The sequence below is a fragment of the Nuphar pumila genome, chromosome 17, assembly GCF_984573655.1.
Source record: "Nuphar pumila chromosome 17, dmNupPumi1.hap1.1, whole genome shotgun sequence".
In the NCBI taxonomy this organism is placed as follows: domain Eukaryota; kingdom Viridiplantae; phylum Streptophyta; class Magnoliopsida; order Nymphaeales; family Nymphaeaceae; genus Nuphar; species Nuphar pumila.
Genome location: NC_143265.1, coordinates 12,080,903 through 12,108,324, shown reverse-complemented (window position 1 = coordinate 12,108,324; position 27,422 = coordinate 12,080,903). Strand labels below are relative to the sequence as shown.

The window sequence follows — 27,422 nt, the reverse complement described above, 5'->3', positions numbered from 1 at the left end:
GGCAAGGGGTAAGCCAAAGCCTGCACAACTAAGTCTATGATTCTCCGTGTAGATATAAAAAAAATCCAATCTACCCTTGATCCATATTCTTTGTTATTACATCTTTATGTTATCCAAAAGTTGATCTCCAAAGAGAAAAAAGGTTCAATCCTTGTGACACTTGACGATGCTTCCAAACAAAATTTGATTACCTCCAACTCCCTCAAAATCATTTCCCTTGAATTTCAGTACTTGTTTTTTTTCAAAGTACATCCTCCCAAACACAGCCTAATAGAAAAGTTGAAATCCTTATCCTTTGTGGATTTCATGGCTGTCTCCCCAGCTACCTTCGATTACCGGCTCCCAAACAGAGCCTAAGATCCGATCTGAATTCTCCAAAATCCGACCCGCTTGTAAAAGACGATTTGGGCATGCTGAGCGCTCGTTTCTGTTGACAGGCACCACAGAGGCAAGCGGAGGCGCAGATGCAGAGCTCCGATTGGAAACGCAAGAGAGGGAAGCGGAAGCGGAAGCGCAACGACTCCCCTCCTGCCCAAGCAAGAGCAAGCCCAACCAACGACGTCTCCCGGCAGCGCACAGCCCCACCAAAGCGCCAAAGGCCATCAACATCTAAATCCCATTGCCCCAATCCTAATGCCCCTTCACAGCACGTCCAAAAGCCACCTGCCTCATCTCTTCTCCAGAAGGTATCCATCATCGTCGTCGCTTTCTCGATACAATTCAGTCCGTTTCCCCTTCTAATGTGGGCTCGATTCATGCTGCGAATCTTTCAGATGCGAGCAAGGTTGTCCGGCGGTCATTTCCGGATGCTCAACGAGAAGTTGTACACTAGCAGGTCGGTCTTTTCTGATTGAACCATATTGGGTTTTTTAACTGTTCGGTTTATCTAACGTTTGATTCCTTTATGAGATTTCGTCGAAGAAGACTATTAACAATGACTTAGTTTTGCTAGATCTATTGTTGCTACTTTAGACAACTATGTTATATGCTTATTCCTTGTTTGCAGGCGCATTATCTCTGATAGTTTGTTTTTTCTTTTTCTGTGTTTTTTGCAGTGGCAATGAAGCATTCGATCTCTTCAAGAAGGACCCAGCACTATTTGATGTGGTACCTTTTGTCACTTTGACACTTTGTTATTATCTGTTTTTTTTTTACTTGAAGAGGCTTTGTGCTTGATGAAACTAACGTGCAGGACCGCGTAAAGTTAAGGACTCAAATGTTGAAAAAAGAGGAGCCAAATTAGATTCAAGCAGTATGACCTCTTCTGGCATACAAAGGACTGACATCTACACACTTTAACTAATCGACCTACTTTTCTTGTCGTTAGGTTAAATTAGTTCAATTGTAATGCCTACTCTGACGTTGCATCAGATTTTTGGCATTAGACCAATCTTGACTTTATGATATTGTGGGTGTCTCTTTCCACAATGTAACTGGTAAATGAGATTTCGAGTAAGCGTTTTCTGGTATGACTGAAGGGATCATGACTAGAAAGAGGGGAAAAGAAAAAGAAACAGTTGATGAGGGGAAGATGGGGAACAAGAAAAAGGCAGGAAAAGATAGTGAGGAATTGTAAGTAGATTAGAGATGAACGTGGGAACAGAATCTATATTTTGTGGAAAGAAAATTGAAAGGAATTACAGTCATGATCCTGAAATGTTATTCTGCTTAGGTGGTGCTATATTTTAATTTTTCATTGGAAGGTCCAAGTCAGAGATCATTAAGCTTAAAATTTAGGAAATTTTAAAATTTTTACAAATTTTTGTGTGATGTACTTAAGTGAAACTAGTTTTGTTTTTCCTTTTCTTAAGAAACAAAGCATAAGAGAGACAAAAGGAGAAGAAGCTCCCAGTGCTCTTTGGAGACCTCAGCTTTGCTGTATCTTTGCATTCGTATCTGGTCTGCACAATGGTTGCTTATGGTAGTTCCATTGGGTATAGGTGGTGAACCTTTTTTTCCTTTTTTTTGGGAGAAAATACCATGGGATACTATCTTTCTTTTCGTTCAGAATTGCCCTTATTAACCTTGTTTTTGTTAACCTTATTATGTCATTTTCAAATGAAGTTGGGAAATGACTAGAACAGTTATAGATGATTCTCTTGGAAGGTTTTAGACAGCTGAAAATTTTCTCCAAGTTTTTGCACTTTGAGTGATGGCATAATGCTCTGATTGGCTTATGAATGAATTTTTTGGGGTGTTGAAACAATCCAATCAAGTTTTCTTTTCTAAAGGTGCATTTTTTTGTAGCAAAATAATAATGCCATGGATGCCTTTGAAGTTCAAGTTTTCCTTCTCTACAAATGGTATTAATTATGTTTAGTGATGGGCCCATTATGGTACTATTGTAGCATGTCATACGTGCCTCAAATTTGAAACTGTGTGCTCTATTGAAATAACATGTCTGTGAATGTGTTCAAGCTTCTGTTTTGTTTCTTTTATTTACTATTATTAAATGTGTTGTCTGTCATGCAGTGTTTGTGAATTGCTAGTTTAATGTTTTCAGAGCTTATTTTCTTCTTAATGGACTTTGTGCCTTTCATGATGTACAATATATGGTTTCAGTATCATGCAGGATACCAAGAGCAGATGTCTCACTGGCCAGAACAGCCCGTGGGTAGCATAATCAAGTGGCTTAAGGATCACAGCCCTTCATTGGTGGTTGCTGATTTTGGCTGTGGTGAGTAGTTTTTCTGATAAATCTCGGGGAATTTTTTAAAATAATAAAATTAAAAGTAGAAAGATTGAATTGCTCCAAGAGATATTGAGGAAAAATCGAAATGTACTGTTTATTTTACCATGATATTTTTATTTTCTTCATATTTTTACTTTTCTTTTTTAACATTTTAAATAGGATATTTCTTTATTCTTCATCTTTTTTTGTTTTAAAAGCATTTCTATCATTTCTTCACATCTTTGCTGAAAATATTACTTGAACAGAATTTTCTTATTTTTTGCATTATTTTTATTTTAATATTTTTAAATGTTAGTATTTCCTAAAAATTTGTCAGAAAACTATAGTACTACACGATCTTTCCTGTAAACCTATATATGGGCTACGGTATATATATATATATACTATGATTCCAATTCACTCATCTGTAATTAATGTAGGAGATGCAAGCATTGCAAAGAGTTTAAAGAATACTGTCTTCTCCATTGATCTTGTCTCAAATGATCCTCTTGTGATTGCTTGTGACATGTCTAAGGTATGTGTAAGTTTTCTTGGTTTTGTTTGGTTCATATTATGATCTATCAAATGATTTTATATGTTCTATATCATGTGAATACTCCATTTTTATTCCCATGTTGGATCCCAGCATTTAATGGATTACTCCATAAAATCATATGATGTGCCTTTGGGTCTGTCTTTTAATGTGTAAATTCTCTCTGTCATGCTCTGTGATCAACCTGTCCATCTACTATTTCCTGATAGGAATTGTCACTATGGCATTCTTAATATTCTCAGGTTGTTGGTTATGTTCCTGTAGTCTTTATGTAATTGTATTGGTAATAAATCCAATGAGGTTTAATGGTAGTCTGCGTTATCTGAAAAATAGAAGTATGGGATATCTCAACTTGTATGAGCCAGGATTAATTCCTAACATGGTATTTGTAAAGAACCTCACAAATAATCAAGTTTATAAAAAATTGACAAGAACATTCACTCGTTGAATGCACCTTTGGCATAAATACCACAAAGTGCACTAAGGCACAAATATCACAAAGTGCACTAAGGCACAATACACGTATGAAATACCAAATATTATTGAGAAAAACCTCACTAGAATTACCCTTTACAATGGGGTCAAGGACCCTTATTTATAGATTTGAAAAAGGAACAATAGCCGTTGGGCTACTTCCCAACGGCTCTAATTAGAGCCGTTGGGAACAGCCCAACAGCTGGTCAAATAGTCAACTATTGACTATTGACTTAGCTAAAAAACAAAAAATACAAAAAAAGAAAAAATAAGAAATATAAAGACTTATTACAAAATTGTATTACATACATATATACTTTAAATACATACATATATATATATATACATACTCTTGTATTATGAAGAGTACATATATACATATATATGTGACGTTCTAACAGTCCCTCTCAAACTTATGGTGCAATCACCGAAAGTTTGTCAAGTAGACAATTGAATCTTGGTGAGCATAGTGCCTTGGTGAAGAAATCAACAAGTTGATATTCCGATGTCATATAGGGAAGATCAATAGTCTTCTTTAAGTATTCTTCACGAACAAAGTGGCAGTCCATTTTTATATGCTTAGTCCTTTCATGAAATGTATGATTTCGAGCAATGCATATAGAGCTCTTGTTGTCACAGCATAATCTTGTACGATTCTGAAGATGAACTCCCATATCTGAAATTAGTTGTTTGAGCCACACGATTTCCATGGTAGTAGTCGCCATTGCTCTATACTCAGTTTCCGTAGATGATAGTGACACTTTTTATTGTTTCTTGTATTTCCATAAAATCAAGGATTCACCTAAAAACACACAAAAACCAGTTGTTGAGTGCTTGTTATTTGGATCCCCTTCCCAATCAGCATTTGAATATGCAATAAGATCTAACAAGGAAGAAGAGGATAAAAAAACTCTCTTATTTATTGTGCCTTTGATGTATTTGATAATTTTCATGACTGTACCCATATGAACTGATGTTGGAGCATGCTTTAATTGACTAACTATAAGTACAACATGAGCTATGTCAGGTCTTGTAATACTTAGATACATAAGAGATCACACGAGTTGTTTGAAGGGAGTTGGATTGTCCAGGGGAACTTCATCATCAACCCACATCTTCATTCCGACAATCTTTGGAGTGTCAACAACTTTGTCATCTGATAATCCTGACCTGTCAATGATATCTAAAGCAAATTTTGTTTGTGATAATATATATCCTCTGTTAGAATATGATACTTCTATCCCAAGAAAGTATGTTAGGAACCCAAGATCAATCATTTCAAAGGAGTTTTTAAAAAACTGTTTTACTTTTTTAATTTCTTCTTTGTCACTTCCTGTAATCAACATATAAAAGTAAAATTATAATACCTGCAAAAGGGTTCTTGATAAATAAAGCTTTGTCAGTATAACATGGTTTGAAACCATATCTTGTAATAACATTGTTAAATGTGTCAAACCAAGCTTTAGGTTCTTATTTGAGTCCATACAATGCCTTTTTTAATTTAAGCACTTTACCTTTAGAGACTCAATCCAGATGGAACATTCATGTATACTTCTTCGTTGAGGTTGTCATTTAAAATTGTATTTTTAACATTCATTTGGAATATATTCTAATTTTTAATAGCTGCAATAGCTACAAGAATTCGAACAGTTGTCATCTTGGCAACATGAGCAAAGGTTTCTTCGTAATCTACTCCATATTGTTGAGAATAACCTTTGGCGATTAACCTGACTTAATGTCTTTCCAAGGATCCATCGCTTTTTGTCTTGGCTTTGAAAACCCATCTATAACCTATGGTTTTCTTTCCGGTGGGTAGACTTAGAATTTCTCAAGTGTTGGCTCCTTCAAGAACATCTAGTTTTATATGCATGGCTTTTACCCATTCAGGTAGGTTTTTGGCTTCATTGTAACAGGATGGTTCAAAATATGAATGAATAGGTATAAGGCATGCTCTATGTTTAAGAGAGAATGAGTCATAAAAACAAATCTATTTGGAATCCTTAAGGTTCGTTCAGATCTACAAATGATGATTTGTTCAGAGGAAATTTCTAATGCTTCATGATTATCTTGATTTACACTTTCACCAGATATGTTTCTATTTTTTCTAGTGTATGCTATTGGTTAAAGTGTTGTTCTATTCTCAATAGAGGGTTCTACGTAAGTATCTTCATCATTAGAAAGTAGTTTAAATAAGAAAGAATAGTCAGAATTTATGTCTTGAGACATATTTCCTTCAAATCCACTTTCATTTTCAACAAAGTTAACATTCCGTGAGACAAGGAGTTTATCATTTTTGATATCATAACATTTAAACTCTTTTTGTGTTTCAGAATAACCAATGAAAGAATAGAGGATAGCCTTAGAAGATAGTTTATCTCCTTTATCATTTAAGACATAATATTTGCAACCAAAGATTCTAAGTCTTTGATAATCAGGTTGGTATTTAAATAATTTTTCAAAAGGGATTTCATTGGATAAAATTTTTGAAGGTATCCTATTTATGAGATATACTGAAGTTAAGGCAACTTCAGCCCAAAGTTTTTTATGAATATTCTTAGCAATGAGTAGTGTCCTTATAGTTTCCATAACATGTCTATGTTTTCTTTCTAAAATCCCATTTTGTTGTGGTGTTCTAGGACATGATTTTTTATGCAAAATTCCTTCATTTTCTAAGAATTGTTTAAAATCATTTGACAAATATTCTCCCTCAAAGTTGGTTCTCAAGATTTTAATCTTGTTTTCAAATTGATTTTTAATCATGTTATGGAAAGTTTTGAAGGTTGCAAATACATCAGATTTAAACTTAAGAAAGTAAATCCAACAATATCTAGTGAAATTATCGACAAACACAACATAGTAGGAAAATCTTCCTTTAGAAGTTACAGGAGCAGGACCCCACACATCCGAATGGACCAACTCAAAAGGCATTAAGGAGTAAAAAGTTTTTTATCCACAAGGTAAAGATGTCAATTTTCTAAGTAAACATTCCTTACATTCAAAATTATCTTTGCAAAGATCCTTAGTAATAGGTACAAAATTCAATTTCCTTATATTTGGATGCCCAAGTCTATGGTGCCAAACTTTTATATCTTTTGTTTGGGTAATATTACAAAATGATTCCTTAGGATGCCCGCAAACTGAAAAGTCAGGTCACAGAAGATCCACTGCAAGCACAGTTCAGAGAAATGGCTAGAGTTGTCAAAGATCTACAAGCCCCGGACAAGGGCAAGAAAGTCTTCACTAGCGAGGACTTCTATGATGGCCTAGAAGGGAATGATGATCTCGAAAACCTCTTCCGAAAATTCATCAAGTTCGATGGTTCTGGCGACCCCAAAGCACATCTCGTCATGTTCTTCGCTGAATGCTCTAAGTTCAAGAGGGACAACAGAGCACTATTTCTATGCTCCCCCGCAGCTTGGAAGGAGTTGCAGCTAAATGGTATGCTGAGCATATCAATCCCATCGAGCTTAAGGAGTTCGATAAAGTTGTGAATTTGTTTATTGAACGCTTCCTGTTCAACACAGAGACACTCCCAATATTAAGTCATCTCTACAATCTAAGGCAGAATGAAAATGAAAAGACAAGGGATTTCATTCATATATGGAGGTCAGCTTGCAACAAAATGAGGGATCCCATATCAGAGAGGCATGCTTTTTTGCTGATCCTCAACAATTTTTCGCAACCTTTGAGAGGATTAATCTCCACTGAACCATCCAGGACTTTTATTGAGCTGACTGAACGAGCCGAATGGATTAAGCTAAGGGTGGAGAATGGAGTCTATGAGGGCTTCACATTTTCCAAGAATAACCCCCAAAGTGAACAAAAAAAGTTCATATAATAAAGATCTCCTTGACTAGAACCTTCTCCAATCAATTTCTCGGACTAGCGATCCTGCACCCAACATTTGTTTGATGAGAATATGGCATCACATCCACGATTCGAGATTTGAGAAACTGAAAGTAAGTTAAGATGTAGTTTTGGTATAAGTCTTACTTTTGGAATATAAAACTTGCGTTTTGTCAAATCATTTTTAAAAATTCCAACACCCTTTATTTTTAAGGAAGTCTCATCGGCAGTGGAAACAAATGATGCATTTGAGTTAGGTTGACACTCGGATAAATTAGACTTATGTGGGGTCATACGAAATGGAGCTCCTGAGTCAAGAAACTAATAGTACATACCAGGGGTTAAAAAAGATGCAATGGCTACTCTTGATGTAGATCCTTTAAGCAATGGTTGTAATGCTTCTGTCAATTGGGATAATGATTTTGTGAGATCTTTGAGGTTTAGAGTATCATCTTCTTGTTTTGACAAAGCCGCAACAACCCTTTTTTCTTGAGGTCTATAGTCCTTGAATCTAGGATATCGAGGTCTAATGTGGCTGGGCTCGTGACAATTATGGCAAATTATTTTTGATTTTCCTCTATTCTTATTAAAATGATGAGGTTTATATGGTTTGATATAGTTTCCTAGTTTGGAGGCGGCAAGAGCACAATCTTCTTCCTGACTATTGCTAGGAGTAGCAAGAATACTATCATTCTTACTCATGTTTAGCCTAATCTCTTCTCCACTAAGTTCAGTGAGAATCTCATGAATAGGAGGAGATGAAGAGGATGATAGCAAAGAAGCCCTAGTTTGTTCAAACTTGGGTCTCAATCCATAAAGGAAAGCAAAGAGTCTATCTTCTTCAACTTAAGACCTCCGCATCTCAATACACTTACCTTCCCATTTGGGTTCAAATTGAGTCCAAATGAATGATAACTCCATAAAATAATCTCTAACATTTTTATCTCCTTGTTTGATATTTCTAGTTTTTTATGAGAGATAATACTTATGGGCCATATCTTTTTCGGTAAACATACCTCTAAGATACTCCCATGTCTCGCTTGACTTCTTGTAATACAAGACATTTGAGGCAATTTTTGTTTCGACTCCACTTAGCATCTATGAAAGAATTTTGGCATTTTTCATGTCCCATTTATTTAATTTTTGTAATATTCTTTTGTTGCCTTGTCTCTTTCTTTTTTCTTCGAGACTTGTCTCGACACCATTTCCGCATATTGTAATTTTAGGAGTGGGTTAAAAAACAGTACCTCTCACGTACCCCCACAAACCTTGACCTTTTATGAATGTCTCCAAGTGTCCCGCCCAAATGATGTAATTGCTTCCATCAAGCTTGAACGATGGAATAAAATTGGAGTTGCTTGAATTGTGCGGAAAGAATTCACCCATAATGAGAAGGAGAAGAAGAGAACCACGACCAAGGAAGAATTATGAATACGCTTCATGAGGCAGCCCACCAATGCGTGCTTTATGAGATAGCCTTTACGAGTGAGTATACACTAAGCTCTGATACCATGCAAAGAATCTCACAAATAATCAAGTTTATAAACTTGACAAGAACATTCACTCGTTGAATGCACTAAGGCATAAATACCACAAAGTGCACTAAGGCACAAATATCACAAAGTGCATTAAGGCACAATACACGTATGAAATACCAAATATTATCGAGAAAAGCCTCACCAGAATTACCACTTACAATGGGTCAAGGACCCTTATTTATAGATTTCAAAAAAGGAACGCTACTTCCCAACAGCTCTAATTAGAGCCGTTGGGAACAGCCCAACAACTGGTCAAATAGTCAACTATTGACTATTAACTTAGCTAAAAAGCAAAAAAAAAAGAAAAATAAGAAATATAAAAAGACTTAAAAATTGTATTACATACGTATATACTTTAAATACATATATATATATATATATATATTCATACATATACATACTCTTGTATTACAAAGAGTATATACATATATATTCAAGTATATACGTATATATGTGACGTTCTAACAGTATTGGAGTTGCAGCCATGAATTTTTGGGATAGCAACTTGCCATTAAATCTTGGTTATTTTTTCCCTTCTTTTTGTTTTTGTGCTTTCTCATAATAGTTTCTTTCATCTTTTCCTTTAGCTCCCCTATTGTCTTGATGTTTTGCATCTCAAATTTCTGATTTTATTATCTATTCTGCACTTCATTCAGAAGTTGGGCTGTCAATGGGTTGGATCAAGGTCGGGTTGGGTTCAACTGTAATCCAACCATACATATAGCAGCCAGAATTGTGTTCAGACTTGGTTACTAGTTTGAGATAAGGAAAAACCATATGCAACCTTATTTTCTTTTCAAATTCTCAAATTTGTTTGTAACTTCTTGTGCAACCTGTAAATTATAATCTGGGCCAGGCTGTAAATTCAACCCAACCCGATCTGACCTACCATTTAAGAAAACAATGGCGCTGAGAAGCTAGAATTGTTCTATAGTCAACAAGCATTGTACCATTCATGCAACTAAATGACAATCCTATTTACACATTTTTTGTTGAATATTGAAGGATTTTTTATAAGAATAATTAAGAATAATCTGTTCTAGAAATAGATATGTTAATGGTGGTGCTATTTCTCTAATAATCTTTTGTTTCTGTTGTCTTATTTGTTTTGTATCGTAATTATTGTATATTGTTACTTTATGAGGATATTTCAGTGATATATGCCCGAAAGAGGGTGCAAGTAAGGCCTAGTCATCCTTCCGAAGTATTTTTGAGAAGGAACAACCTGTCATGATTCTCCTCTCATCCCTCTCCTTTAACAGAGTTCTTCGCAATTTCCTCATCAATATATCACACATCCAAACAAATGGTGTTTGCAGAATTGTTGAATAAAGTCAATTGCATAATGCTGCAAATCCAGACATCTTTAAAGTGATCCTGGTACAAATGATGATTTACAGTTGAGCAACTCAGTTCATAAAAATAACCTGGATTTCATGTATGCTCATATTTATAGCTCCTGGCTGCCAGTGTCACCAAATCATCTTTTACTCAGCATGATTGATCTGTGCATTTGAAACTTTTATTTCAAGCATTTTGTTAATGTGCTTTTGCATGTAATCTGGATGACAGACACCCTTGACTTCTTCATCGATAGATGTTGCTGTTTTCTGCCTTTCCTTAATGGGAACAAACTTTCCAAGTTACCTCTTGGAGGCTCACAGGGTTCTTAAACCAGGGTTAGTATATTTCACCAATCTTTTATTAATTGTGAATTTCTGTCTCCTCTCTCTATGAGAAGTATATCCATACCTTTAAAAGCTGCTTTAATCCTATCAAACTGTGTTTGTTCCTTTGTGTCTCCAGTGGTTGGCTACTGATAGCAGAAGTTAAGAGCAGGTTTGACCCAAACAGTGGAGGTGCGGATCCCAGTTTGTTCTCCAAATGTGTCCACAAGCTAGGTTTTACTGCAGTGTCTAAGGTAAGAGACATACACGTCTGTTTCATACACCTGTTTGGAATAGTTCACAATGTGATAATCATTTAACTACTGTGCAGGACTTCTCAAATAAAATGTTCATCCTTCTTTTCTTCAAGAAGATGGTATAATACATCATATCTTGATTGTCTTGCAATTGCCTTCTGTTTTTCATGCATGACATTCCAGGAACTTCACAGATTTTCCTGCTACTGATATTGCAGGAGACAAGTTCATTGAGGAGCGATATTCAATGGCCAAGATTGAAGCCCTGTTTATACAAGAGACGTTGAACGTGGGAGCTTAAAGCAGTAATAGTGTTGGGAAAGCCCATTCTGGTTATGCTTTATATCAGTGATTGGTTTTTCCTTTCTGCTCAACATACCAAAACGATCCGAAGGGAGAAAGGGTAAATCAGAAGTGTATGATGCTGCATTTTCGGCATTTATGTGCCAGAACAGAAACAGGTTCTGGATCCAAGAAGCATCCATAAGCACAGGCTTATCCAGCAATGTAAATTATGCTACCCTTCCATAACCAAATCAGCCAAGGCATTGATATGTTACCATTCGTCTGATCTGTGGTATATGCATCAGTTCATGAGTATCATTTTTTCTCATTTCTTGTTTGTCAGATGTTTGTAAATTCCGATTGCAGTTTTAATATTTTTGCTAGTGTGCTAATTGAACGTGGACACCAGTGTCATTGTTAGCCATTTACACGTCCCAGAGAAGTTATCAGCGACCAGTAGGTGGTGCCATTTTGTTTGAAAAAGGGTTGATGATGATCTATGCATATAGGCATGCATCACCTTCTAGTGGTTGTCGTTATGCATCTCTTGGAAAGAATAACCAGAATCCTCCTCTCTGCTAAAGTTTTTCTCACCTTTTATATGGTACATTCCTACTAAAACCTCTCTCAAAATTTTCTTCTTGCTTGTGCACTGTTAATTAGTTTAGAAAGGTAAATTGGAAAATATGGAGACTGATAGGAGTATTTTTAGCATTCTGTTTTCAACTTGGGGGACTTGGGTGAAATCACTGAAGAGTATCTTTTGGTATTACCTATACTAATCATGGGCCTTATGAGCCCTTTTAGTAATTGGCATGGGTAACTGGAGAAACTTGTGAACCAATGGAAAAAGGGCTCTCTACCTGTCTGGTTGAGGTTTGGTCTCCAAACTTTGATCAAATCCTACCTGGGGTTTGTTTGCCTAAGGTTAGGTTTTGGAACCGGAGCGACATACTGGGTTAAGATTGAGTTAGTACAAGGGATGCCAATGTGCTAGAAAGTTGATTTGAATTATACAGAAAGCTGGTCCAGATCAAACTAGATCTGGATGCTACTAGACCACTGCCACAACCAATCGGGCCCACTTTGATGGGTCCACATTTGGGTGCTATGCAGTTGGGATCCAAACCTTCCTAAACTACAAGGGATGCCAATGAATCTGATTTTATCTGATATTACAAAATCTGTTTCCGTTTACTTACATTTGGTAAGCCAAAACCATATCCGACTATAATTGGATGTGGATATGGTTTTTATTTTTTGCTACTGAATCTGTTAAATACCCGAATTTGATGGATATCCGAATCTGTTTTCATCTAAAAAAACAGATCTGGAACGACTTTTTCACCATCCTAATTTGAATCCATTTAGCCATCATCCGACTAGTCGAATATGATATTGGCTACATCTGACCTGAATCTGAGCCGTTTACATCCTTAAAACTAGTAAAGTAGCACGTTTGAAGCCAAATTAGTTCCGTTCTAACCTCGTTTGGTCGTATATACGCTTAAGATTGTTTTATGAACAATAAACTTAAACACCAACAATATTTATGATGGCAACATGTAAAATAATTTAGGAGTCAAAACTTGGAATCAATATGCAACATGCAAATAGGTGGGTATAGGTAAACTTTGATGGCCTGAAATTTAATGAAATAAGAATTCATACCATCTATACAATATGGGTTTGAAGCACACAAACATGGAGGAAATCAAAAGGGTTCATGTTTGATTCAGTGTCAGCCCACGTTGAACCCCCATGCAGCTTTCATGTTGAATCTATTTTAAGCCCCACAAAGGTCCAAATGTATTAACATCTTATCACAATTGGACCAAAATCGATCCATGTATGATCTATACTTCACTCTTGAATTAAATTCTAATTCAACATCCATGGATCACGATGGTTGGAGATGACTTGGTAGGTTCGGATGAAAATAGATCCAACATCTATTGGGACAAATTGAGCATGAATTGGGGCAGTTTGGAAATGATATATATTAAGACATTATAAACAGACAAAATAGAACACCCCCACTCCTTCCTCCTTTCTCCTATTTAAGGCATTTTGTTGTTTTTAGATAAAATTTATTTACTTTTTGATGCTTCACATAATGTAAACAGATAATAAAATGCACCAAGCATCACATAGATGATGAATTGAAGTTGTTGCTATGGGCTGTACCCAAAGAGTCATTTACCTCACTTTATCCGAGTATAAAAATGAAAGAAGTGATTCTACCTCAAAGACACAACAAATAACACTTCCAGTAGCAATGAGAACGGCCAGACATGATGAAAGTAACAATATTTAGGAAAACACTCTCTTGCACTGATTCAGCCACGATTGGAGTTGAGGAAGCAGCATTGACGGCACTTTTCTGAAATTACAGTAGCACCAGCATAACAAGGAACTCCTAAACTCACGAGTGCTGTACTTCAGTGTTTATCAAACTAATGAACTTTAAGACATCTAATGGCCAAGTAATGTAACTTCTCTGTCGTACCTTTTCCTCTCATTATGAAGTAGATTCATCATAATACATAACATACCATGCTTAGGAATGACTGCAAAAGACTAATTTGTTTGAGAAGAAACACATGGAATAAAAAATTCACGGCAGGCCTAAATTTGCTTATTTCTGTAAGTTTGAATAGGAAATGAATCAGAGAGGGAAAATAAATTGTCCAAGCTGAAAAGAAAAGCCAGGCACACGCATAAAAAAATCAAGTTTAGCACAATAAGAATCAATAGTTATGACAAGGAGAACATTCATTATTTGATTTAGGTGAACAGGAAAATTAGCTGAAATTGTTCTATAGCAGATCAATGGGCCGAACACCTGGCTGAGATCCAATTGCATGAGATGGCTGCAATGTTGAACAAAGGGATCTTAAATGGAGCTAATATGAATTGAACTAAAATTTGAAAATTTAAGTAGCCAACTGTTCTACAGCTTAAAACGAATTTCTAAGCAACAGCTATGAATCCCAATTTGAATATGTGAATAATCACAGAACCTGAAATCACAACATAAAACTAGGGGTAGTATCTGAAGTCCCAACAAGGCCTGGAACACAATGCTTAAACTTTAAAACTAGCTAAAATTGTGCAAAGAAAAATCTTAGTCATGAAAAGCAAAGACAGGTCAAACTTTCATGTCACAAAGAGCAGAATAGGCCACCATGGTAATGGGAGACAGAGGAGGAACCCAAAAAAGAGGGAAAAGTAAAAAATAAGACAGCCTCTTGCTTATTATGATGGACGACCTAACCATCCAGCTATCTCACTCAACCACCAAACATTTTCTTCTATTACAAAACTGCACAACAACAGAATCTGCTCACACTTATGTAGTAACTTGAGTTAAATTACAGACCAAAAGGGGCACTCAGTACAGTAGTTGGCACAAGCATATCATAATGCAGCAGAGATGCAAAACCTTATCAAGAAAATCCCAAAACAGGAAAGAAAGACAAAAGGTCACCAGAGCAAGATGGGGGAAAAAAAAACTAAAAAAGGAATTGCATAGATGATATTAAGTTGAAGGGCAAAATGGACAGGAAGTTACATGTTACATGGTAACTTCATGATGGTTCTATTGCAAACTCTCAAATCTCATAGTGCACAATACATTTTCATCCAATCTGTTCTTGAACAATTGGATCAAAACCAAAAAAGTTTTGTGCTCTATCAAGCACTCTCTCTTCAGCAACTTACATTGAGTTCCAGGAAGCAAGTTTAGTCTTCCAAAAGAGACCTGCAATTGCATCTGCGACAACATCATTCAACAAGGCACACCAAGAAAACAATAAGCATAGAATAAGAAAAGATTTGCATGCTTTCATACCAATTACTAATATCAGTAAGCTATTCTTCCTATAACAGTTTCTCCTCATGTAAAACATAAGCACAGGAGATGACAAACTCACAATAGTATTATTTTTTGAAATGAACATACCCACAACAGTATTGACACACTATCATAAGAATCTTTGGTTCCAAAGCTATCTCAAAGCTTATGTACTTTTCCACAACAAAACAAACAACAACAACAACTACGCCTTCATCCCAAAACAATTGGGGTCGGCGATATGAACCAACAAAGAAAATCATTCTGGGTCTTCCACATGAATCCTTCTCCTCCATTCATTTCTATCCAATGCCATGTCCTCGGTGAGGTTCAAAGCATTCATATCCTTTCCTATCATCTCCATCCATGTCTTCCTAGGCCTACCCCGACCTCTTTTAACTAATATATTTTCCCATTTCTCCATCCTTCTAACTGGAGCATCATTAGGCCTTCGTCGAATATGTCCAAACCACCGTAAACGATTCTCTCTCATCTTATTTTCAATGGGTGCAACACCTACCTTCTTACGTATCTCCTCGTTCCGAATCTTATCTTTTATTGTATTTTCACACATCCATCTCAGCATACGCATCTCAGCTACACTCATTTTTTGAATAGGATGTCTCTTGGCAGCCCAACATTCCGTACCATATAGTAAAGCGGGCCTAATAGTCGTCCTATAAAACTTTCCCTTCAACCGCAATGGCATTCTACGATCGCACAACACTCCAGTTGCACTCTTCCATTTCATCCACCCAACCTTTATCCTATGATTTACATCTCCATCAATTTCTCCATACTTTTCAATGATAGATCCCAAATATTTGAAAGAATCATCCACCGGTATTTCTTGCTCACCAAGCTTCACTACACTCCCATCTCTATTTCGTTGCTTACTAAATCGACATTCCATGTATTCTGTCTTACTCTTACTCAACTTTTCCACAGTTGGGAAAATTTTCATGGACCAGTGTATATTACTATGTTTTACCATCTGAATGCAAGAAAATAATGAGAATACACTTAATACATTTTTAGGCCTTTCTTGAGACCAATGTCTTTTTTTTATATGAAATGTTTTTCAAGATGGCAAAAACATACCATCAGAGTCCATAATCTAATAAGAAACCAGTTTTTTGTTAGAAACCATACTTTAACAACATAAACCATTCCAATGAGTAACTATTTGTCCCTTAATCTATACGAAATACAATAACTTCTTCAACAACCCATGTAGATGCAAGAAGACCATGACAATGATAGTGATGTGATGATGATTATGATTAGCATGATAATGACACCATTAATATAGTGTATGACAATGATTACTGCAAAGCTTATCAGCTTTGCCATCAGAAACTCAAAGCAAAATCATTTCCTCTCAATGAAATGCAAAAACTTCATTCTATCAACATGTTCTGCATCATGTCCACCTTCAAAATCATCTCACCATACTTACATGATTTAAATTCCTACAATTTTCCTCTGATCTACAATTGGTGTAATTATCCACTGCAATTTTTATTTTACTCAAAATCTTTCTTTTTAGTCAAAAGAGAAAGTTCACATTTTTTTTCCCTGTTGAACTGTTTTCGCGTACAAGTTTTTAAGTTGACATTGGACACATTGATGCTAATAGAAATTAGATGTCTACAACATAATATGAAAGCAAAGGCATGAATAAAAAGATCTTGCATCTACCACAGATGCCATAATCAATGTTGTATCGTACCATATCGGACAATACGGTACAATACGTATCGTAACTATGGCCTAACTCGATACGATACACACTTGTATTGCGATACAAGTGTCTATTGTATCCATAGCAGTTGTATCGTACAATACAACCCTGCATCGTACAATCTCGTACGATACAAGGTGTATCGTACAACACGTGTTCGGTGCACTTTAAAAGGGTCAAAACTTGACTTTTTTATTTTGAGTTTTAAAAACCACCCTAGGGCCGATTCTCTCATTTGTGGAGGCTTTTAGACAAAAACCACACACCCTAAGAGGCGTGAGAGAGATTTGGGGGCCGGTTTGTACTCAAGGAAGAGGGCTTTTGCAGATTTCTCATGTAAGAGTGCATTTTCATCCTTTTTCACTCAAGGGAATGGGCTAAGGTAACAAATTTAGTCTTTGCTTCCCATTGATTTTTGTTTAAATATGGCATCAAATGATCCAGCATGTCAATGGGACACTCAAGTAGTGAGTGAAAACTGATTGAAGCATCATTTAGTTGGGACACATCATAATGTTATCCCCTTCGTGTTAAGAGATTTGACGGATGCTGTGAAATGACAATGTTAGCAATTACTTATTGGTCTGAGAGAAAAAAGACAAGAAAAAGAGATGAGTGACGCAGAAATAAGGTATGCGCAACCCTGAGAGGAAGCATATGATGAATATGAGCTCCTTACTTCTGATCCTACAACCCCTAGCATAAACATTTGGAGAAAAAAAAGAAGAAGATGATGATTATGATGATGATGATTGAAGTTATATTTTCAAAAAACTTGGTTATTTAACACTTAAGTGATGATAAACTTGGTTATTTTGTTTTTGTTTATGTAATATGAAAGTATGAGTCTTGTGACATATTGATATTTAATATTTTGCATTGTTCTTCGTAGATATGCATGCAATATTATCTATATTAGTTGATGTTTGATGATGTCTTATGCAACTCATAGAGACATAAATGTTTCATATGTGATTTTATGGTTGTATTTTGTGCAATTCATCATTGTTTCATGTGTTGTGATTTTTTTTTGCTAATTTTTTCTGTTTTTTCTTGATTTTTTTGAAATTTTTGAAAAAAAAAATATTAAGACATTATGATTTGTTATGATACGCTATTATATGTATGTTAAATTATGTATCGATATTTGTAATCTCATATATATAGAGAGATACAAATACATATGTACTATGTATATATGTATATGTCTCTCTCTCTCTCTCTCTCTCTCTCTCTCTATATATATATATATATATATATATATATATATATATATATATATTTTTTTTTTCTTATCCACCCGAAAAGGGTATTTCTGTAAATTTCTGTTTTACGCATATTCCATTTTGGAATATGCTTGTAACCTTTCTTTTCTTTTATTTTTCTCTTTTATTTTTCTCTTTTATTTTTTCCTTTTTCTTTTTTGTATTTTGTGCCACATAGGGAGGCTCCCCAAAGAGTCGTTGGGGAGCCTCCAATGGTCACATATGTGACCGTTGGAGGCTCCCAACGACTCTCTTGGGAGCCCCCTATGTGGCTCCTTTGCTTTCTTATAAATAAGGGATTCCCCCTCTTGTATTTTTCATGGCTTTGAGTCAAAGCCCAAGTGCTCAATAAAGTGATTCCAATATTTTTTATGCCGTTGTGCATTTGTGAGATTTTGTGAGTTGTGCACAAGTGTTCTTATTGTGCATGCGTGCCAAGTTTATTATCAAGAATATTAAGGTCTTGATCTTAGTATCTTGTTGGAGATACTTTTATATGGTATCAGAGCCTCGTTGAAGAAGGGGAATCATGCATCTCTTCATTTTGAAGTACCTCAAAAAACGTGCCTTCAAGCTATTGGAGTTTGAAGTGGATCATCTTCTTTGGGCAATATTTTAGAAGCCACTTTTATCAAGAAAGACTTGAAAATATTTTGAGGTACGTGTTATTTTTTATCTTCTACCCTCTCTAATGAGTGAAAAAGACTCCCACTTCTCCCTTGCTTTTAAACTTAGTGGTTCAAACTATGATGTTTGGGCAGGCAATATGGAAGCCCATATCAAAGGAAAGCGCCTTTGGGGGTACGTTCAAGGTTCAATACCGGAACCCGAACCCAAACTTACAATCATTGAAAAATGAGATATTAAGATTCTTGAGGGGAAAGATAGACAAAAAGCTCTAGAAGATTATTCAAAAAAGCATGATGAGTGGGAGATAAAGAACTTCAAGATCTTGTCTTTGATTTTTTCGTCCGTAAAAACCAAGATCAACGCCAACATCATTAAGTTCAAAAAGGCCTCCGAAGCTTGATTGTACCTTGAAAAAATGTATACTTCAAGGGACTTATCACACAAGTAATATCTTCAAAAGAAGGCATTGACCCTTCAACAAAATGATTTATCTATTCGGGAATATTTTGCCGAACTATCGCCTATTTGGGATGAGCTTGCTATGCTCGAACCAAAATGGAGCGGAGAAGCAATTGAGTTAAGACACAAACAACTAGAGGAAGATCGATTCTTCAATTTTCTAAATGGACTTAGACTCGAATTTGAACAAATTCGATCCTCTTTTCTACCCGCCTTCACATCTCCCTCTATTGAAGATGTAATCACTAAGCTTAGTGATGAGGAGACCCGTATGGGGATTAGTAAGAATAATCCTAGCATCCTTGCTACATCTTCTCAAGATGATTGTGAAGGGGTTAATGTCGTGTCAAGACCCGAGAACAATAATGAAGGCTTACAAACCTCCTCATTTCAAAAATCAAGGACAAGGAGGAAATGATCGATATGGCAAAAGAGACTATAGCAAATTAACTTGTCATTTTTGTAAAGAACCTAGGCATATCAAACTCATTTACCCCAAATGGAAGAAAATCCTTGTTGCGGCTATGGCATCCCAACCAGAGGAACGACCATCTTCATCAAATGGGCCCCTTTCCCTTCAATAAATTGTGGATGCTCTACAACCTCTTCTCAAGGGAGGCATTTTCGGAGCCACTATGTCATCCTCCTCATCTCTCGGTAAGACATCTTGGCTCCTAGATTCCGGTGCATCTTTTCATATGATTCCAAGTGCTTGTTCTCTTTCCGATTTTTCTAAAAATTCTCTTCCAACTTTTGTCTCAACGGCAGATGGAACACCTCTTGAAATTAAAGGAATGGGCAATTTTGAAAAATAAGACTTCTTTATTCCAAAAATTCGTCTTATACCAAAACTAAACTTAAACTTACTTTCGATCTCTCAACTCTCGAACTATGGTTGCGATATAAAATTCTCTTCTAATAAATGTTGGATACAGGATCGCCAGTCCGGGAAGTTGATTGGGAAGGCTCTAGGAGAGGAGACCTCTACTATATTGATTTTCTCCAAATCCCCAAGAACCAGTTTTGTAATGTTGCTCAAAACAAAGATATTCATGTATGGCATAAGAGACTTGGGCATCCCAACATTGTTAAAATCTCATATTTGCCTTTTATTAAGCATCTTTGTAATAAGAATTTTGTATGTAATGAATGTATTCTTGGGAAAATGAAAAGTCTACCGTTTACTCAAAGATCCATGTTTACAACAAAATCTTTTGAAATTGTTTACTTCGATGTATGGGGTCCAGCTTTGATATCTAAAGGACGTTTCTCATACTATGTTATTTTTGTGGACGATTTCACTAGATTTTGTTGGATATATTTTCTTAAACATAAACATGAATTTTTTCAAATTTTAAAACATTTCATATGATGATTTTAAATCAATTCAATGGAAGTTTAAAAATTCTTAGAACTGACTCCGATGGCGAATATCTTTCAAATGAATTCAAAAGTTATCTTGAAAGTTATGGTATTCTCCATAAAAAATGTTGTCCAAAAGCCCCACAACAAAATGGGTTGACTGAACGAAAACATAGACATATCATTGAAACAACTAGAACCTTGCTCATCTCTCAGAATATTTCGAAAAGACTCTGGGCTGAAGCAACCCTTACATCGGTCTATCTCATAAATAGACTCCCATCAAAAAATTTGAACAAAGTTTCCCCGTTTGAACGATTGTATGAAAAAGAACCTGATTATAGCAGGTTACAGGTTTTTGGATGTAAATGTTTTGTCCTTACTGACAAAAATGATAAACACTCCCCCAAGGCCATTCCTTGTGCCTTTCTTGGTTATTCCGAAACTCAAAAGGGTTTTCGATGTTATGATATTAAAAATGATAAACTATATGTTTTCAGAAATGTAAGTTTTTTGAAAAATCTCAATGGTTTTGAAAAACTTGAATCTAATGACGAGAATGTAGACTATTCTTTTCTATTTGATCTTTTAACTGAAGGTGATGAAACTAGTGATGATGAGTCAAATCAGAATGACTCAAGTGATAATGAAACCAGTCCTATGTCTTCTTCATTTCATCAACATGTGAATGAGGAACTGCATAGAGATCTCATAACCTATACTCATAGAGATAGAAATACTTTCAGGAGTGCCCTTGAAAGATATGATGATGGTAGGACTGCTCCTCAAAGTGAGGAAAACCTTCGTAGGACCGAAAGACATAAAAAAAACCCTTCTAGGTTTATCAAATATGAGTCTTTTTCACCTAAATATAGAGCCTGTTTAAGTGCCATTCATTCTTACATAGAACCTAGAAACTTCGAGGAAGCACGAAAATGTCCTGAATGGATAGCCGCAATGGATAATAAACTCGAAGCTCTGAGAAGAGCCAAGACATGGGTATTTCAAGACCTTCCTAAAGGTAAGAAAGCAATAGGGTATAGATGGGTATTTAAGGTTAAAACTAAGAGTGATGGGACCCTTGAGAGATACAAGGCCTGTTTGGTGGCAAAAAGATAGTCAAGAATATGTGATTGATTATGAAGAGACCTTTGCCCCGGTAGCTCGAACGGTCACTGTCCGATGTCTTATAACTGTTGTCTCAATCAACAAATGGAACATCTATCAAATGGATATGAAGAATGAATTTATAAACGGAGATCTAAATGAAGAAGTGTATATGGATGCTCCTCCTGGAATAGAGTCTGCTAAAGGAAAGGTGTTCCGCCTTCGTAAAGCACTTTATGGTCTGAAACAAGCCCCCAAGGCTTTGTATGATAGGTTTAATTCTGTAATGATAGAAAATGATTTTTCATCCTGTTTTACTGATACTGCTTTGTTTGTTAGAAAATCCAATACAGAGATTGTTATTTTACTTCTATACGTGGATGACATGCTTATAACCGGAAGCGATTCTAAAAGGGTTAAAAGCATAAAATCAATTTTAAAGGATAGGTTTGAAATGTCTGACTTGGAATTTCTAACTTATTTTTTGGGTATTGAAGTAGCATACTCTCATAGAGAGTATTTTTTGTCTCAAACTAAGCTTGCATCTGAGATTATTGACAGGTCAGGTATTACTGATGATAAGGTTTGTGAGACTCCTGCTATAGTAGGACCTAAAATGAAAATTGATGATAGTGTTTCTCTCTTCGTTCCTACTCCCTACAGACAGCTTGTAGGATCGTTGATGTACCTGAGTATTACCAGACTGGATATCTCATATGCAGTTCATACGGCAAGTCAGTTTCAGCATGCACCAACTTCTATTCACATGAATGTCGTCTTACGAGTCGTAAGATACCTAAAGGGTACTCTAAATAAGGGAGTTTTTCTGTCATCCTCTTCTGAGTTAAGATTAATTGCTTATACTGACTCTGATTGGGGAGGTGACCCAAATAACCGTCACTCCACCATTGGTTTTTGTGTGTTCTTAGGTGATTCACTGATCTCGTGGAGATGTAAGAAGCAACAAAAAGTTTCTCTATCTTCAACTGAAGCTGAATATCGTGGCATGACATCTACTGCCATGGAAATTGTATGGATTCATCAGCTGCTTGAAGACATGGGGATCACTATTGAAGGGTCTACTAAGCTATGTTGTGATAAGAGTGCAATTTACATTACCAAAAATCATACTTTCCACGAGCGGACTAAGCACATTGAAATGGACTGTCACTATATTCGTGAAGCCTACTTGAAAGGAGTCATTGATCTACCTTATGTTACTTCAAAATATCAGTTGGCAGATTTTTTCACCAAAGCCTTATGTGCACCAAGATTCAACTTTCTCCTTGGCAAACTCTCGGTCATCATGCCCTAAGTTTGAGGGGGGTGTTAAATTATGTATTGATATTTGTAATCTCATATATATATATATATATATATATATATATATATATATATATATATATATTTTCTTATCCACCCAAAAAGGGTATTTCTGTAAATTTCTGTTTTACGCATATTCCATTTTGGAATATGCTTGTAACCTTTCTTTTCTTTTATTTTTCTCTTTTATTTTTTTCTTTTTCTTTTTTGTTTTTTTTTTATTTTGTGCCACATAGGGAGGCTCCCCAAAGAGTCGTTGGGGAGCCTCCAACAGTCACATATGTGACCGTTGGGGGCTCCCAACGACTCTCTTGTGAGCCCCCTATGTGACTCCTTTGCTTTCTTATAAATAGGGGATTCTCCCTCTTGTATTTTTCATGGCTTTGAGTCAAAGCCCAAGTGCTCAATAAAGTGATTTCAATATTTTTTATGCCGTTGTGCATTTGTGAGATTTTATGAGTTGTGCTTTTGTGCACAAGTGTTCTAAAGTGTTCTTTTTGTGCATGCGTGCCGAGTTTATTATCAAGAATATTAAGGTCTTGATCTTAGTATCTTGTTGGAGATACTTTTACAATGTATCTAACTTTGGGCCTGACCGATACGGGTAACACTACGCTACTTATAACCTTGGCCATAATAGCCAACAAAAAGATTGGATAACAATTGGATAGATAGACATGAGCCACCCCTTTACTGTTCACATTCTCCTTGACAAAATCCTCAAGCTAGCAAAGTATTTTGAGATTTCATTGTGAGAGATTAACATCTTGTTCGTGCACCCCAAATCATTTCCCAACAACTAACTAATCCAGTTAATGTTGGCATATATGGTCATATTTTCATTGCCGTCACAGTTTTCTGTTATTCAGTTCACAAATTCCGACTGAACTATGGAACCATTTCAAGAATCTCTAGACAATCCAGAAATCTACAAACCTTTCACCTGAGAAGGGGCTTCCACTGTATTTACTAAAGCAACTAATATTTTGAAATTTACTACTTCCTGACCTTACTGAGGTTTTGAAATTTATGCTTTAAGTATAGCACATACCCAATGCAAACCTGTGGGTGATGGCTCCCATGAGACCGACACAAGATTCAGTGTAGTTAGTTAATTAAGTAAACATTCATTATATATTTGATAATGGAAAGCCTCACTAAAGGAATGACTGAATGCTATGATCTTGTGACACCAACACCAGGCAGCAGAGCCATCTAGCTGCTTCTGATGTGGGTTGTCAATGTGGAGATTCAGGTAATCTGTTAGATGTTTCTTGTATGTGAACAATATCATTTATGTAAGAGTACCATCCTCCTCAATGGACCAAATACCCATTTATGGAACATCAAAGGCTCAAAATGTCATGGACCCCATTTTGAAGTGAAAAATATCAGTCTGGGGTGTCAAAGAGATTAAAATAAACTTTAAAATAATGAAGAAGTTGGAAAAACTGAAAGAAATGTCATAATAGAGAAACTGACAGAAGAGCCTAATTGAGATCAAGAAAACACAAAAAAGAAGTCGAGGCTCGCTCACATAACTATGTATTACTTGGATTCTCAACATTTAGAAACAAACATATTTCCACAAAAAATACAAAACCAAGTCCTGACGCATCTTCAATATGTCTATACGGATACAACAGAGAGATGGACAGAAGTGCTAGAAAAAGGAAAGAAACAAGTTCAAACCAATTCAACAGTGTGAAAAAATAAACAAACAAACAAACAAAAGAAAAAGTTCCAGACTCTTTGAAGTCAATAAAAGAGCTTCCCTTCAAATGCAATTGGCAATCTAATCATCCTGATGAACAGAACTAGCGATATGAAGAAAACCTTGTCAATTTAGGCTGATCTACAGAATGAAAAAACTCTAACTGAAAAAGTGCAGAAAATGAAAAGAAAGAAAGGGAGATATACCAAATTTAGGTAGCGCATACATTCCTCATTGGACGATCGACTGAATTACACCGGCGCCCACTGTCTTTCCTCCTTCTCTAATAGCAAACCGCATTCCCTGCTCGCAAGCGACTGGCATGATCAGCTCCACCACCATCTTAACCCGATCACCGGGCATCACCATCTTCGACTCCTCATCCTTATCATTCATAATGGACTCCACCTTCCCCGTAACATCAGTGGTTCTCATGTAGAACTGCGGCCTGTACCCGGAGAAGAAAGGCGAATGCCTCCCACCTTCCTCCTTCTTCAACACATAAACGATGGCGACAAATTTTGTGTGCGGAGTTATCGTCCCCGGCTTCGCAATCACCATCCCCCTCTGGATGTCCGTCTTCTGAATACCTCTGAGAAGCAATCCCACATTGTCACCAGCAAGAGCCTCATCAAGGATTTTCTGAAACATCTCAACCCCTGTAACGATGGTCGTCCTCGTCTCCTTCAACCCCACCACCTCAACCGTGTCCCCGACCTTAACCGCCCCCCTCTCGACCCTTCCGGTCGCCACCGTCCCGCGTCCGGTGATCGAAAACACGTCCTCGACCGCGAGAAGGAATGGAAGATCGGTCTGCCTCTGCGGAATCGGAATGTAGCTATCGACGGCGTCCATGAGCTCGTAAATCTTATCCACCCAATTGTTCTCCCCCCTCTTGATCTTGGGGTTCGCCATTAACGCCTCGAGGGCAAGCAGGGCGGAGCCGGAGACGATGGGGATGTCGTCGCCGGGGAATTCGTAGGAAGAGAGGAGCTCCCTGACCTCCAGCTCCACCAATTGGAGCAGCTCCTCGTCGTCTACCTGGTCCTGCTTGTTGAGGAAGACGACCATGTTGGGGACGCCGACCTGCTTGGCCAGGAGGATGTGCTCCTTGGTCTGCGGCATCGGGCCGTCGGCGCCGGAGACGACGAGAATGGCGCCGTCCATCTGGGCGGCTCCGGTGATCATGTTCTTCACGTAGTCGGCGTGGCCGGGGCAATCGACGTGGGCGTAATGGCGAGACTCCGTCTCGTACTCGACGGTGGCGGTGTTGATGGTGATGCCGCGGGCTCGCTCCTCAGGGGCAGCGTCGATCTCGTCGTACTTCTTGGGGGCGCTGTTGCCGAGGGAGGCGAGGGCCATAGTGAGGGCGGCGGTGAGGGTGGTCTTGCCGTGGTCGACATGGCCGATGGTGCCGATGTTCACGTGGGGCTTCTTCCGCTCGAATTTGCCCCGGGCTGCGCGGACCACCAAGGTGCGGCTTCGGCGGTGGAGGGACGAAGGGGATGGGGATGGAAAGGAGTTCAGAGAGATGGGGTTGGTGAAGGAGGAGGAGGAGCAGAAGAGGGAGGATTTCTTGGGTTTGAGGAGGAAGGTGTTCAGAGAAGGTGGGGAGGCTTTGGTGGATGAGGAAGTTGTTGGGATTATGGTTAGAGCTGCGGTTACTGAGATTGCCATTCTTCTCCTTCTTCTTCTTCTTCTTCTTGTGAAGGTGGTGTGGGCTCTTGTGGGGAAGGTGGGTTCTGGTGAGTGAGAAGGGAGATGGTGTGAAACTGATGTGGGTGTTATCCTCAGTGACACGACACAAATGGTTGATAAGCTGAAAGGTTCAGGAAGATAGAGTAAATTTTTTGTTTTTTTCTTTTGCCGTTTTACCAAGGTTAAACTCGTGGACAAACATTATTTTTGCAATTTTGCTCTGTTGGATACAAAGGGTTTAGGGAGGGATAAGGCTTTGGGTGGAACCGTGGAAGTTCCTTCAAGTGCATCTTCTTTTTTTGTTGATAACCTAGTTTTGGGATTCCTCACTACTCCCATCCATAATCCATGGAAAGATGAAGATATAATATAGATGGTTCATGCTCCCATATACATGCCGTGTTAGAAGGGCTCTCTATCGGTTAACAATGCACCATTTTTTCTTTCTTTTTTAGTGGCTTGACCTCCAAATTTACAACAAGATACATGCTCTCCAGTGACATGTTGGCTGAACGGCTCTCTAACAGCTAACCGTCGACCTTTTTCTTTTCTTTTGGAACTTCCAAATTCAAAAGGTTGGATAGCCCTAAAAGGAATTGAAAGAGCGGGTGGGGCCTAAGGTGCTAGATGGGTGGTCTGGCTAAATCTTATGAGTGCATGTGTTTCCTTACAACTTACATTGTAAAGTTGCGAAGCAGGTTATATGTTCCCCCCCCCCCCCCCCGAACAGGGCAGTTAGCTACATCTCATGATCGGGGTCCCAAAGAGCACCACGTATGTAAGCATGTGTGTCTCGTATCCCCATGTTTGTCACCATTAATTAGCGTTGGAGTTTGATGCGATTGCAAAGACTTAAGTACCCTTTCCTCCATTGGTGCAAAAAAAAAATGACGGTTCTTGAAAAGGAGTGGTTGTAAAGACTTAAGTGCCCCGAAGATGATTATTTAAGACCCAGTCTCTGCACTGGAGGATT

The 27,422-nt window shown here is 37.3% G+C and overlaps 2 protein-coding genes across 4 annotated transcripts; one reads left to right on the top strand and one right to left on the bottom strand.

Moving 5' to 3' along the window:
• Positions 1 to 256: 256 nt before the first annotated feature.
• LOC149811649 (ribosomal RNA-processing protein 8-like) lies at positions 257 to 11,609 on the top strand. Its single transcript, XM_089992675.1, has 9 exons — positions 257 to 686; positions 774 to 835; positions 1,056 to 1,107; positions 2,563 to 2,677; positions 3,112 to 3,206; positions 10,655 to 10,761; positions 10,889 to 11,003; positions 11,081 to 11,125; positions 11,225 to 11,609. The coding sequence occupies exons 1-9, from the start codon at positions 465 to 467 to the stop codon at positions 11,291 to 11,293; spliced, it is 882 nt and encodes a 293-aa protein (XP_089848801.1). The 5' UTR covers positions 257 to 464; the 3' UTR covers positions 11,294 to 11,609.
• Positions 11,610 to 14,082: 2,473 nt separating this feature from the next.
• LOC149811648 (elongation factor Tu, chloroplastic-like) lies at positions 14,083 to 26,550 on the bottom strand. 3 transcript variants are annotated; one of them, XM_089992561.1, is made up of 2 exons: positions 24,958 to 26,550; positions 14,083 to 14,164 (listed from the first exon to the last, which is right to left on the bottom strand). In XM_089992561.1, exon 1 carries the CDS (start codon positions 26,426 to 26,428, stop codon positions 24,983 to 24,985), a length of 1,446 nt encoding a protein of 481 aa, XP_089848687.1. In that variant the 5' UTR covers positions 26,429 to 26,550; the 3' UTR covers positions 14,083 to 14,164; positions 24,958 to 24,982. The 3 variants fall into 3 exon arrangements, with proteins under 3 accessions (XP_089848687.1, XP_089848685.1, XP_089848686.1); XM_089992559.1 differs by lacking the exon at positions 14,083 to 14,164 and adding an exon at positions 14,792 to 15,066; XM_089992560.1 differs by lacking the exon at positions 14,083 to 14,164 and adding an exon at positions 14,792 to 15,054.
• Between the last annotated feature and the right edge of the window lie 872 nt (positions 26,551 to 27,422).

What these genes read in the sequence shown, in the direction of transcription:
- LOC149811649 (XM_089992675.1), top strand. Translation starts at nt 465, where the DNA reads ATGCAGAGCTCCGATTGGAAACGCAAGAGAGGGAAGCGGAAGCGGAAG. An exon ending in GTTTTACTGCAGTGTCTAAG is followed by an intron (nt 11,004 to 11,080) that starts GTAAGAGACATA and finishes ACTACTGTGCAG; the next exon opens with GACTTCTCAAATAAAATGTT. An exon ending in TTCTTTTCTTCAAGAAGATG is followed by an intron (nt 11,126 to 11,224) that starts GTATAATACATC and finishes CTGATATTGCAG; the next exon opens with GAGACAAGTTCATTGAGGAG.
- LOC149811648 (XM_089992561.1), bottom strand. Translation starts at nt 26,428, where the DNA reads ATGGCAATCTCAGTAACCGCAGCTCTAACCATAATCCCAACAACTTCC.